This window comes from Pseudochaenichthys georgianus, unplaced genomic scaffold (genome assembly GCF_902827115.2).
Source record: "Pseudochaenichthys georgianus unplaced genomic scaffold, fPseGeo1.2 scaffold_717_arrow_ctg1, whole genome shotgun sequence".
NCBI classification, from domain to species: domain Eukaryota; kingdom Metazoa; phylum Chordata; class Actinopteri; order Perciformes; family Channichthyidae; genus Pseudochaenichthys; species Pseudochaenichthys georgianus.
In genome coordinates this window covers 15978-29816 of record NW_027263270.1, presented here as the reverse complement: position 1 = coordinate 29816, position 13839 = coordinate 15978, and the positions used below count along the sequence as shown (strand labels likewise).

The window sequence follows — 13839 nt, the reverse complement described above, 5'->3', positions numbered from 1 at the left end:
GACCACCTGAGGACTCCCAGACCACCTGAGGACTCCAAGACCACCTGAGGACTCCCAGACCACCCGAGGACTCCACAGACCACTTAAGGACTCCACAGACCACCTGAGGACTCCCAGACCACCTGAGGACTCCCAGACCACCTGAGGACTCCCAGACCACCTGAGGACTCCAAGACCACCTGAGGACTCCCAGACCACCTGAGGACTCCACAGACCACCTGAGGACTCCACAGACCACCGGAGGACTCCCAGACCACCTGAGGACTCCCAGACCACCTGAGGACTCCCAGACCACCTGAGGACTCCACAGACCACCTGAGGACTCCACAGACCACCTGAGGACTCCCAGACCACCTGAGGACTCCCAGACCACCTGAGGACTCCACAGACCACCTGAGGACTCCAAGACCACCTGAGGACTCCCAGACCACCTGAGGACTCCACAGACCACCTGAGGACTCCACAGACCACCTGAGGACTCCCAGACCACCTGAGGACTCCCAGACCACCTGAGGACTCCACAGACCACCTGAGGACTCCCAGACCACCTGAGGACTCCACAGACCACCTGAGGACTCCCAGACCACCTGAGGACTCCACAGACCACTTAAGGACTCCCAGACCACTTGAGGACTCCCAGACCACCTGAGGACTCCCAGACCACCTGAGGACTCCCAGACCACCTGAGGACTCCCAGACCACCTGAGGACTCCCAGACCACCTGAGGACTCCACAGACCACCTGAGGACTCCCAGACCACCTGAGGACTCCACAGACCACCTGAGGACTCCCAGACCACCTGAGGACTCCACAGACCACTTAAGGACTCCCAGACCACTTGAGGACTCCCAGACCACCTGAGGACTCCCAGACCACCTGAGGACTCCCAGACCACCCGAGGACTCCACAGACCACCTGAGGACTCCCAGACCACCTGAGGACTCCCAGACCACCCGAGGACTCCACAGACCACCCGAGGACTCCACAGACCACCTGAGGACTCCCAGACCACCTGAGGACTCCCAGACCACCTGAGGACTCCCGGACTCCCAGACCACCTGAGGACTCCACAGACCACCTGAGGACTCCCAGACCACCTGAGGACTCCCAGACCACCTGAGGACTCCCAGACCACCTGAGGACTCCCGGACTCCCAGACCACCTGAGGACTCCCAGACCACCTGAGGACTCCCGGACTCCCAGACCACCTGAGGACTCCCAGACCACCTGAGTACTCCACAGACCACTGAAGCCTTTAAGAAAGCCCTCAAAACCTTTCTTTTAAAAAAAGCCTTTGATCGAACTTTTGTTTCTTTTACTTGTTTCTTCGACCTCCTGTAGCACTTGGATTGCTTTCAGCCATGAAAGGTGCTTTATAAATACAATGTATTATTATTATTAAGTAGTTCTAAAAGTTAGCTGACAGCAGGTTAGCATGGATTCAATCTAGATAGTTAAACTACATTTTAAAGCGATATCGATTCATTTTGAAGGGTGTTGCTTAGGCATCGACCGATATGGCTTTTTCAAGGCCGATACCGATACCGATTATTAGTAATCAAGGAGACCGATAACCGATATTTGGAACCGATATACATTTGCAGTAAAATCAGAAAATCTTGGTGTCAAAATGTAGAAAAACACAAACTCCAACACAACTTCTTTGAAATGCATTTAAGCATATATCATTAAACATCTTACAACTGGTTTCCTCTCTGAGCCCTTTCTTTAGTGCAGCCGTCTGCAGTGAGTTAGAGAGAGAGACAAGAAGTGGGGCAGCAGGCTGACACGCTCAACTAACAATAATGCTTAATTTATTATATCAAACCAATGCCTGCCTGTCTAGCATAACATCCCAATAAACTGCTAGCAACTGCAAAACACTAGTGCTAGCTAATGTTTTGCAAACTATTAAAAGTGAGGCTATTACAGTAGAACGTTAGTCTAGGAGCCTCACTTCTAATATTTTGCTAAACATTTGCTAAATACATGTTGGCTAGCTGATGAGCTTCACATATCAACCTGAAAAACTGCGAGGCTCCACTCGCAGCCCCCCCCCCCCCTCCGCACCACAGTTCCGCTGCGAGACGCTGCACGCTGACTGACTTCCCGCGTCCCTGTGTAACTGGGAAGCTGATAGAACTGGATCAATAGATCGTGCTGTTTCTGCAGCTTCAGCATAGGGGATTGGGATGTTTATTGAACTTCGGCTTTCAACTGATTTACCTTGGAAACACATGTATGGCTCTGCCGCTCAGCGCTGCTGCTCGCCTCTGTCTGTGTCTGCGTTCTTCGCACCTGCCTGTAATCTGAGAAGGTCCCGCCTCTCTGGCTGGATCCCGCCCGGAAAATCTTCAGTGTTGATTGACACTTCAGTAATAGCCTATCAGATAGCGCTGTGGGCGGGACATTGCTCGTGTACAGAGCGTGGTGACTGCAGCCAGAGAAACGGCCGCATCAGAGCCAAAGTGTTATCGGCAATTTTATTTAAAAAAGGCCGATACCGATAATCGGTCAAATGCGGAATATCGGCCCCGATAATCGGTCGACCCCTAGTGTTGCTGCTTTTATTGTTGCTTTTAACTCGTGAGTAAATACAAAAATGATACATTTTATTTTTGGTGCCAGATTATGATGAAAAAAAAAAGACTAATATATTTACTATGCGTGTTGTTTTTCTCCCGGTCAGATTCAGCATGGCAGCCTACGCCATTTTGAGACGTAAGACATCCATTCTGGAAACTTTGGTCGCAGACTACAGTTTAATCCTCAACAAAGCTGAGCAGAACAAGTTGATAACTCGACGTGAGTACAACAATCTGAAAAGCATCAACAAACTAGATGCAGAGGGCCACGTTGTGGAGTTGGTGGATAAGATCATGAACAAAGGAGAGGAGACCTGCCAAGCCTTCCTGAAGCTCCTGCAAACTGATGAGGACATCCAGGAGACTTACCCTGAGCTGAAGAACATATTCTTGCCACACCCGGTTCAGGCTTCTTCAGTTGACAACACCAGTACGTTAACATACATACAAATTACTAATACGTGTAACATGTTACGTTTATAAAGTGTCCTCCTGTTTCCCTCTTATTCCCGCAGATAATCAAATTAAAGTGGTAGAGACATGGCAGAAAGCATACAATAAAGTGGGACAGTGAAGTGTTCTCCCGTATGCCAGAGGGCGATCAAGAAAAGAGAGCGAGCGGCCCGTTGAGGGAGTTTACAGAAGAGAATACACAGAAAGGCAGAAGCACAACAACAAGTATATTTAGGAGTTTTTTAGTAAATAACCGACGGTGTCAAGAGGACGTAAAGTCCCCTGGTCAACACGTCCTCACTCCCAACTCAGCCTATGTTGACGTTATGTCAGGGTCCCTGTCGTCACTTTCCAACGCAAGGCCCTTTAGCGTCGAGTTATCAGGGCGTCCCGTTGACTTGCATTGAGCTCCCTGAACGCTGGTAATAGAGGAGTTGGGATCGCGGCTAAATGCTCTCCGCAGATCCATCCTCTCAGCGTTTATCAACCTCTGTCTAACTCAATATCAAGCCACACTTATTGTTTTTACTTCTTTATTTTAATTGAATAATGTAGGACTTTTGTTGCCGTCAGTTAGGGGGAGAGTAGGGGCTCAGAAAACTGAAATCTGTATTGTTTCATCGTTTTTTTCTTCTAATTTTGTATTATTTTCTAAACCACACACACTGTTATTTACTCAACAATAAGACACAATTATCCTTGTGTTTATTTATTTGTTGGATTGTATAATGTCGGACCTTTGGAGTCCGTCAGGACCGAGGGTCGGAGCAGCTCATAGTAGTTGCTTAAGAGAATTTGTTAACACTTTATATTAAGGTACACAAATTAACCATCAACTAGTTGTTAATTAACATGCATATTAGCAGTATATTGGCTCTTTATTAGTCATCACAAAACACTTATTAATGCCTTATTCTACATGACCAGATTCTACAAGTACGAAGCCATTAGTTGAGAGTTTTTCCTCAATAACCCTCTAATTAGTGCTGATTTATTGCAAGTAAGGAAGTTGTTGCACATGAGTTCTGGTCTTAATATGCTCTGCTCAATATGGGCCTAATAACGCAGCAGTACCACAAGAATAGTAATTCTACCATAATAACACTTATTAACAAGACATGAAACTATAAACCTATAAAATTAGGTATTTATATCTAAGAATATGTGTTGGGGTATTGACAGCTCAGCTACCAATAGCAAGGTGATATTGACCTGTATGTTTCAAATGTGCACATTTATATATTTATATATGTGTACTGAAGGTTAGTCAGGAAACCGGGTGCAGGACGTAGGAGAAAGTGAACTGAATAGCATGGCAGTAGACATCTAGGAGTAGACTGCTACAAATTAAAAGTAAAAGGGTAAATTCCGTCCAAAAGCAATGACTTACACTGTAAGGATTAGTAACATGTCTTGTGTTTATGTGATGACATTTGGAGATGTTTAAACGGTTTAAACGGTTTAAACACAATGAGAAAATGCCTTAGCATTCGCGTTAGCATTCGCGCTAGCGTTAGCATACACGGTAGCGTTAGCATACACGGTAGCGTTAGCCATACTAGCCTGTATGCATGCTTATTGAACAGCTAGCATTAGCTATATGTACCTTGTTTACACTTAGTGGTCCTATGTGTTCATATGTGTATGTTACACTTGCATGTATGAGATCATTACGTGCCTTGTAACTTCTTTTTGTTATAGTTTCACTGCGTTTGAATGTCAGTGGACTGCAAATAAGTCAATAAAGGCGCATGGCTGCTCATTCCCTGGCTCTCAAAAGAGTTTGGCTGGCTGTTTAATCTACGTTCACACTGAGACAGGACAACACAGAGAGAACAGTACACCTATTGTGTAAGAACATACAAGCAGGTCACACAGTATGATCACAAATACATCAACTCTGTTTTTATTCAAACGTACAGGCTGCATTATGTGTGAGAAACGTGACATGTGTTGGTATGTGTCTGAACCTCTCTTCAGTGGTTCATTAACAAAACAGATATTTCAACGTGTGCCTGCTTTGATCATGGACTGTTGTGTGCTATCATGTATTTACAAAGTGTGAAGAGGAGGCAACTTTAGAATAGGGAACCTGTTCAGGTCCATTAGAGTCAAACTACTAGCTTATTGGTTATGAACAAGACTTCACTTTAAAATAGGGAACATGTTCTTAGATATAAATACCTAATTTTGAGTTATTTAGACACAATTATAGTTTCATGTCTTGTTTCATAAGAAGAGATCATATCTGTTAAGTGTTATTATGGGAGAATAACTATTATTGTGGTACTCCTGCCTTATTAGGCCCGTATTGAGCAGCGCATATTAAGACCAGAACTCATGTACAACAACTTCCTTACTTTCAGTTTCAATAAATAAGCACTAATTATGGGGCCCCTACTCTACATGTCTCACATAAGACTTTGGGGTCTGAACATGTCCGGGTTCACAACGGGACCCTCTGAGCTGCTACGTAATAAACATGGGTGTAGAGCAATCATGTTCTGCTGAGTAAATCATGTTTTAAATGTTCCAGAGAAGAAGAGGAGACGTAAGAAGGAGCCGGAGGAAGGAACCAGGCCTGCAGCAGGTAGGTGAAGTGTTGGTAGATTTGGGCCAATCACATCAAGTGCATCGTCCGCTGTTTAAAACCTTAGGTTCAGTTCTGTTGGCGCTGCCGGTGGGCTCTTAACGAGAAAGTGATTGATCACGAGACCCTGAGTGATGTCTGTTTCTCCCGTTAAAGATCAGCTGGAGGGAAGCCGACCTGTCAAGGTAAGAGTTGGAGAGGAAGAGGCTTGAGACGTCGTGGCACCTGTCGCACACCGCCGTGACCCAACTCACAACATTCATCGTTAACCTGTTAAGCCCCAAGGACCCCCTCGGCGGGTTCTTTTTTCTTTTTTTTCACGAGACTGTCTCAGGGGATCTTAATATTTAAGAACCTATTAATGTGTTATACCAGATTAATGGGAATAATCTCAGCTAACTGCCGACACAAACCATTTTTACCAAAACAAAACACAAGTCTCAAAAGAAGCATCTAAATGACCCCTTAGCGAAAAATGCTAACGCACTTTGGCACAGAACTCAAGATAAAAGTACCCTTATTACTCATCGTAGCTGCACAGACAAGATATCCGATTAAAGCTGAGGTTCCACAGATTACTTAGGTATAGTATCATCACTGAGTGATCAGGACTCGCGACAGGGGAAGCAAACTCAGACATCACAACACGTACCTTTACGGAGCTTTTACGGGAGATCCTCTCACTCTAATTTATTATTTATTTATAATCCATAATTCCATTTTTATGTAAAAATCGGAGAGCAAAAGGTAGCTGCTAATGGTAGCCACCAGAGTTATCGCAGCTTCCGGTCTTGGCTATGCGGCAGTCTCACACACACACATTACCAAATAAGGAGTGTGTGGGAGTTCCCCTCGATTCCATTGCCAATCAGCAAAATCGAGCAAGAGGGGCCAGAGATAAGGAAAATCTACCCAAATGACCCCAGAAGGGTTTTTTTGTGCTAAATCTCTCTAAAAAGGTCACATGTCACTTGTTTTGCATCCATCTTGACACAGGGTACTTATTATATGTTGTAGTTTGGATTCCTAAAGCTTTTAGTCTACCTTCCCATCATCCAAGGGTAGTTTTCACTATAAGTAAAACATTTTATTTGGATGCAATAATAATTTAAATTTTTTTACTGCGTTCAATCTGAATTTAGTTTAAAATAGAAACATCTATATTGATTCTGACTCTTCTGCATCCAACTCACAGGTTCATAATTGCTTTGAGAAACAAGATTATTAATGTTCCCTTTTAGAAGACATGGTCATTTGTTCTGGGAAAGTCATGTTCGAGCCTGAGACCTGAAAACAGGCTCGGGCTGAACAGGTTAAAGAGTCACGGCCGTAAACTTTTGTGTGATATAAAGTAAACATATTTCTTCCTGCCCCGTTAGAAACCGAAGACTCGTGACTCCCAGGATGGAAAAGCTCCTTGGGTAAATCTTATTTCTTATTTATCACTTGCAGCTTTGAGACATTTATTGTATTTACGTTCATGGAGAGGCTTTTCTTCGTGTGCAGGAGAAATCCATCTTTGATCTGAAATCCAGTGGAATTCTTGAGACGGAAGCCATTGTTGGGAAAGTTGTTAAAAAATCCGAGCTGCTCACGTCCACGATAAAGACGTTTTATTTTTATCTGTGCGTCGCCGACGAGACGGCCAGCATCAAACTGATGGTGTACGGAAAAGATCTCCATCGACGAATCCAAGAGGGGAGCTCCTACACCTTCAGGAATCTAACACGAGATGGACTATACGTGAAGGTCAACGCATCGAGCAGCGTGTCAGAAACAAAAGCTGTCAAAGTCCCGGAGGAGCTCGAGAGAGAAGCTGAGAGACTGCTTTGTCCCGAGAGTCCGCTTACCTCCATTAAAGACATCAAATCATCTCGTCCCCGGACACACGTGAGCGTCGAAGGAACCGTCACCCAGGTGAGTTCAAACTGCAGCCTGGAGCCTGGTTGGTGATGCATTCAACAAATGTGTCTTTTACATTTTTAATGCCTTTTCAAGATCTTATAAACCTATGTATTCACGGATAACTAAAGATAAACTAATGGACCAATTCTATTTATCAAACAATGGCAGTTTGTTTAAACTCTGCTGCTTTTCATTCAGATCTATCCCGTCAAAAAAGTGAAGGTGAAGGAGAAGGAGACGAATCAGCAAAGCTTCAAACTGAAACAGGAAGCTGAGGAAATCAGCGTCACCATGTGGGACAAGGCCACCAAGCAGAGCAAAGACCTTTCAGTCGGAGACGTCCTTCTTCTTAACAACATGACATACTCGGAGAGAGTGTCTCTCAACTCATCGAAGTTCACCAAACTCACCAAGGTACCTGCAGCCTCCAGTCAGACATGTTTAATCTGTGATGACAGCTTTCCTCAACATCATAACATTCTGACTGACAGTGTTGTAGTGAAGTCACCAATTCACGAGTCCGAGTCACTCTCGAGTTAGAGTCCGAGTCACAAAGGGAGAGTCGTAGTCGAGTCCAACTCCGAGTCACCCAAGGAGTGTCCGAGTCGAGTCGAGTCCGAGTCATCATTACCTGTGTTCGAGTCCGAGTCACCTAAGAAGAGTCCAAGTCAAGTCCGAGTCACAAAGGGAGAGTCGTAGTCGAGTCCGAGTCTCAAGTCTTCATGTATTAACCTTCGTGGATAGATGTTGAAATGTAGCTACTCCTCTACATTGCTTTCATCCTGTCATGATATACTGATCTGTCTGTTGAACTGCTGTGAAGCCAGTTCGGCTACTGTTGTAATAGGTGCTCTACAAATATAAAGCTTATTACTAATATTAATATTATTATTATATATAAATAAACTATATTTAAAATGAGTTACCTTTTAGAGAAGTGATTATATTTGAATGTCAATATTTTCCTATATGGTAAAGTTTTCGTTTTGCACTTTTATTTTGATAGTAATAAGATCGGGACTCTTATTTTGAAGGAACTTTTACCGGAAGTCAATGGACAACGGAGCCGTGTAAACACATAGGATAGATGACGAATAAATTAACATATACTAAATAGTTGCATTCGGTTTTTAGCACCTGGCTGATAACGGCACCAGCTCTTACGTTGGTAATGATTGTATACAAGCAAGAGTGATCAATAAACAGATACCATCGGTTAGGGAGTCTGACCATCATTCAGCCGGGACGCTACAATCACTAAAGTGAATGTTTACATTCTATCAATAAAGATCGAGCCCCAGAAAGCACATGTGTTCTCACGTCCTGAACACTGACCGTTAACGTGTCTTCACGCAGGTTCAAAGCATCCTCATCCGGAAAGTGGCTCTGAAGATTAGAGGGATCAAGAAAGCCACGCTGAAGGAGACTCACCTGGAGGTGGATGTAGACACGAAGCTGCTCACGCTCGTCGTGGCGTCTCGACTTCTGGCGAAAGCGCTCGACTTCCAGCTGAAGAAAGACTTTCAGAAAGATCTCCTTGAAAGAATCCCGCTCTCAGTGGAGGCTGAAATACAAGGACACAGAATCATCAACATGTCAGACCCTGAGAACATCTGAAGGGGAGTCTGCAGCATTCGTGTGTTACGTGGTGTGTGTGTGTGTGTGTGTGTGTGTGTGTGTGTGTGTCTCTCCCCCTGATTGTCTCCCTCCAGGTGCAGCCTCTCCCCAATCAGGGCCTCCATAAAGAACCTGAGGATGGCTGCAGTCTCTCTAGACTCATCCCAATACCCCTCCTCGACTCCTCCTTTCCCTCACTCGCCTCCCTTCCTTGCGTCTTAGCTCCGCCTCCGTAAGATGCGAGCGAGAGACACGAGGAGGTGACGCGAGAACAGAGGAGTCCCCAGGTATTCATTGGGACGTCCTCGTTCACTCAAGCGTCACTCTGAAACGACGTCTGTTGATGATGCCATGCGCACAGCGGACCCCTCTCATCGGGCTGACTGGAGACCCTTTAGAACCGGCCCCTTTCTGGTTAAATATTTATTTAAATGAATGAATCTTTCTCTTGTTAGTCAAGGAAGTCAATGTGTGATTGTTGGTCCTGCTTTGGTGTTCCGCTGTGGTGTGAAATGTACATTTCAATCAAATTATAATTATTGTAATGTGAAAGCCTTTACTCTGAACATGTGTGTCCTGTAGATCCCCACATTCAGGACTGTGCATTTTAAATACAGATGCAGGTTTGCAGATGCTAATGTAGCGTTAGCATTTCTCCCCCGGGCTTAAATGGTGTATTATAGAATGATCACACCGGTGACAGTACTCTTCAAAGGGCTCACGAAATAAGACTGCTCCTCTCACTGTTTAACATGTTGGGTTACTTGATGTTACTTCATGTTAAGGCTAATAAAAATGACACGGCTGTAATGCTAACTAACGTGCTAGCTACTAGCTAGCTAGCTAACTTGATCCAGCCACTCCTGGTCCTTTCATCAGACGGGAAGCGAAAGAACGAGCAAGACCCATTGCTGGTATGATAACAGCCTGGCACTAAGCACTCAGGCATCTTGTTAAAGTTATCTGATCTTAGCCAGACTTATAATCAGTGGCGTTTTCTCCTGGAGGCCAAGGGAAGCCAGGCTTCTCCTGTTTTTTCGGATTGTAGTTATAATTTTAATAAATAAATAAAAACACTTCGTATAGTTTCGGAAATTCTTTGCTGTGTGTTGCTGCCGGCCCGTCTCTCCCCCATTCTCATTGAGTATTTTACAAAGAGTGAAACAGCGCCCCTCTAGATGTTATGGTGAAACAGTAGATTGCACTCTCCGTTGCGAGAGGAGGATAGCCGAATCTGGCTTCCCTTGGTGAAAAAAATGGAGGGATTGACCAATCAGATGAGGCTCACGTCATTCCCCTGCCAACCTGTGATTAGTCAGGGCCATGCCAAGGGAAGCCAGAGGCGGCTGGCTTCCCTTGCCTCACAATCCAATCATATCGCATCAACTTATGGCGCGTTTCCACTGCAGGCCTCGCTCGGTTTGGTTAGGCCTTATTAGGCCCGGCTCACTTTAATGCTGCGCTTCCATTACAGTTTAGGAACTAGGGCAGTTACTATAGTAATGCAGTGTAGGCGGAGCCGTGACGTCATCTTCAATGAGCGCCCCAAAAAATAACACAGCCGTTAGCTCTTAGCACTCAGAGCTCACAGCTCCTCATATCTGTTCAGAAACCAGACAGAAGTGAAACCAGTCCAAACCACAGACTGTCTGTGTCATGGAGGATACAGTCGCTGCTTTATTTATGTCTGTAGGCCGTTGTTGTGAGTGTGGACGGTCGGAGCATATATAACGTTAGTTTAGCCGATCTCCATTCAGAAAACACGCATTTTAAAGGTGTTTCTCTGCCGTCTGTCTGCAGACTCAAAGCATTAACTCATGGTGTTTACTAACCGGTATCAGTGTGTTGTTACTTCGGCATCAATTAAATCACGGTCAGATATGTTCATGTTGTTGTAGTTGTAGCCCCTTGCCAGCGATTCTCTCTCTAGTTTAGCATAATCAGCCCGACTCAGCCGACTGGTTGTTCCTGGCCCGAGAACCTCGATTTAGTCGGGCCAGAAAAAAGGTGAAAAAGTCGCCCCGGGCCAAAACTAGGCCAAGTGGAAACGCAACCAGACACGGGCCCCGCTCGGCTCGGCACGCTTAAAGCGAGCTACAGTGGAAACGCGCCATTAGTGTGGCAGTGACGCGTCCTAAAACCCGGAAGTAAGCTGCGCTCGGTTTCCCTCGACAGAAAGCAACGGGATTTCTCCAGAGGCTTTTGGAAAATAGCTGGAAATAAGGTGAGTGGAAAACGAACCTGTTTGATGAATGCACGTTGTGTGCAGCTGGATAATATCCACATGTCTCCCTACTTTATCATTTTCTAATCATAAATCGAATCGATAGAAGACAGATAGCGTCCCTGCACCACTCTCACCGCCGCTAGGAAGGCGCAAGCAGCTGAAGCAAGTGCAGTTATGGAGGGTGGAGATTTGGAGTTTTTCATAAAAAATAATTGTACTAAACTTCCGCTCCAGCAGCAACAACAATACGATCTGATGACAGGCCGATGCCCAGACTGGAGCTGCGTACAGCGAGGAACAAAGGAGCGAGTCGGACGTGAAAGGTCTCCTGATGTAGTTTGTGAATGAATGCTTATTAGAGGTTGGGCTGAGAGTGCGTGCGGACCTCTCGGCTAGATAGCAGGCGTGTGTACAATGATACCGGGTGCTGTATCACTCACCTGGTTACGTTATCACATTGACCACCCCCCCCCCCCCGACCCCAAAGAAAGGACATGTTATTGGCTTCCCCTCATTCTTTCCCCACGCCACGCGACTGCTGGTAATAGTCCTTTATGTTATATAGTTGTCCGCAGGTCATGGAGAGTCATGAGGTATCCGTAGACCTGGGGCGGTGGTGGCGAAGTCGATAGGGACTTGGCTTGGCAACTGGAAGGTCACCAGTTCAAGTCCCGGAAAGACCAAGTGCTACCGAGGTGTCCCTGAGCAAGGCATCGTTCCCCACACTGCTCCTAACACTAGGACGGGTCGAATGCAGAGAAACCGTTTCGTTACATAGTACCTGTACTACGTAATGACAATAAGTTGAATCTATCTTTGTATGAGGCATCTTTCTTTACGTCACAGGGCTTCCGTCATGATGCATCCATGCGTCCTAGATGCGGGCTTGCACACACCCCGTATCACCCCATCAGTAACGTCCTGATGGAATACGTGCGCTGCGCTATATACTAGGGGTGTTGAAAATAATCGTTTTTACGATGCATTGCGATGCGGACGTGGACGATTCGGTCTCGATGCAGTGACGGAAGATAATCGGTTATAGAGTAGTCACGTTGCTTCCTGATTTTCCGGCCGCGGCTTTACTATAACGTTTTTTCTGTCACTTTAATATCAAATCGGTCGGTGACGCAGAGATCAGGGAACAGACGTGACAGTGGCACAGCAACACCGAACACGGAGCAGTCTGCTTTATCCACCAACACAAGAACACCAGTCCAGAACCAAAAGCAGAAGGACCCGCTCCGAATCACTCCGTGTCGCTGCGGCTCAGAGACACAGACAGGGATTTATGTTTTTCAAAAAGAATCGCGTTACAATCATGTCAGGTTTTTGGTGGATTTAATTAAGTCTTGGATTGCAAAGTATGAATGTCCTCTAGCAATTTTCAGACGATATATACGTGTGTAAAGTTTGTGAAGGCAGGAGGAAAAAAGCTTCCGCGATCACCGTCTCCTCTCCGTTCCTCCAAGCCCCGCCCCCTCCCTGAAAATAATGACTGACAGGCTGACAGTGACCCGAAAGAAACTTTATTATTCACTTAATCACTGAGATATAATGAAGCTAACTTAATCTCATACATGCATGGGATTTATGCAACAGTAAAACAGAGAATGTGAGTGTGCACCCACATGCAGTATTTTAGTTTGTATATGCTGTTGTAAATACTCCTGTTGTCTGCTGTGTTCAGACTCAGGTCCTGTGTGTGATGCCTCATTCAGGACATTCAGTGTCCTTTCTTTAACAGAAGGCCGTGGCTAGAAGCTGCAGCTAGACTGCAGAAGCATTAACTTTTTGTTTTTGAGGATGGAACAACTTCACACACGGAGGCTAGACCTATACAATTCATTTATTTTGGTTTATAAATGAATGTCAAGACATTTATGTTATTGATTTCTGAAGCACTTTCTAAATAATAAAAAGAGAGTTCATATGTATTTACTGCATGTATGCGTTGATGAAAAATAAGCCATGTGCAGTAATATAGAAAATTGAGGATGCAACGCATTGGTATGAATCGTGATGCACCGTGATGCACCGGGATATCGAACCGAATCGAATCGTTGACAGGATAATCGTAATCGAATCGAATCGTGAGACCAGTGAAGATGCACAGCCCTACTATATACTACATCCTCCTTTCTTACAATGGAAGTTGCATATAACATTTGCTGTCGTAAACATTCTATAACGGTCTCAATATTACGTTCAATCAATATTAACATTGTTCGCTTGTTAACGGCCATTTGGGCGTCGTGTTTTCCTCAGATGTCTCCTCAGATGTCTCCTCTAGTGCTGACCTGAAGATGTGACCACATCACAGGAACGTGGCTCACCTCTCTGTGCAGTGACCGAAGCTGGACGCCAGCCCTGCTCAGTTTCCATGGGAACAGCACTTCCTGTTTGCTGCTCAGGAAGCGGCCTCGTTCCTCTGTCATAATACTGCTGCTGCCTCCTCTGTA

The 13839-nt window shown here is 45.3% G+C and overlaps 1 protein-coding gene across 2 annotated transcripts in view; it reads left to right on the top strand.

Annotated features, from left to right (window-relative positions):
* LOC117443971 (uncharacterized) overlaps window positions 1–10226 on the top strand; it is a 30074-nt gene extending 19848 nt beyond the window's left edge. For both annotated transcript variants that reach the window (XM_034079760.2, XM_034079761.2), the window contains exons 2-8: window positions 2690–3015; window positions 5575–5628; window positions 5785–5813; window positions 7008–7049; window positions 7135–7545; window positions 7732–7947; window positions 8890–10226. In XM_034079760.2, coding sequence (XP_033935651.1) covers window positions 2697–3015; window positions 5575–5628; window positions 5785–5813; window positions 7008–7049; window positions 7135–7545; window positions 7732–7947; window positions 8890–9150 — 1332 coding nt within the window. In that variant the 5' untranslated portion in view covers window positions 2690–2696 and the 3' untranslated portion in view covers window positions 9151–10226. The remainder of the gene's footprint in view (window positions 1–2689; window positions 3016–5574; window positions 5629–5784; window positions 5814–7007; window positions 7050–7134; window positions 7546–7731; window positions 7948–8889) is intronic.
* Window positions 10227–13839: the final 3613 nt, after the last annotated feature.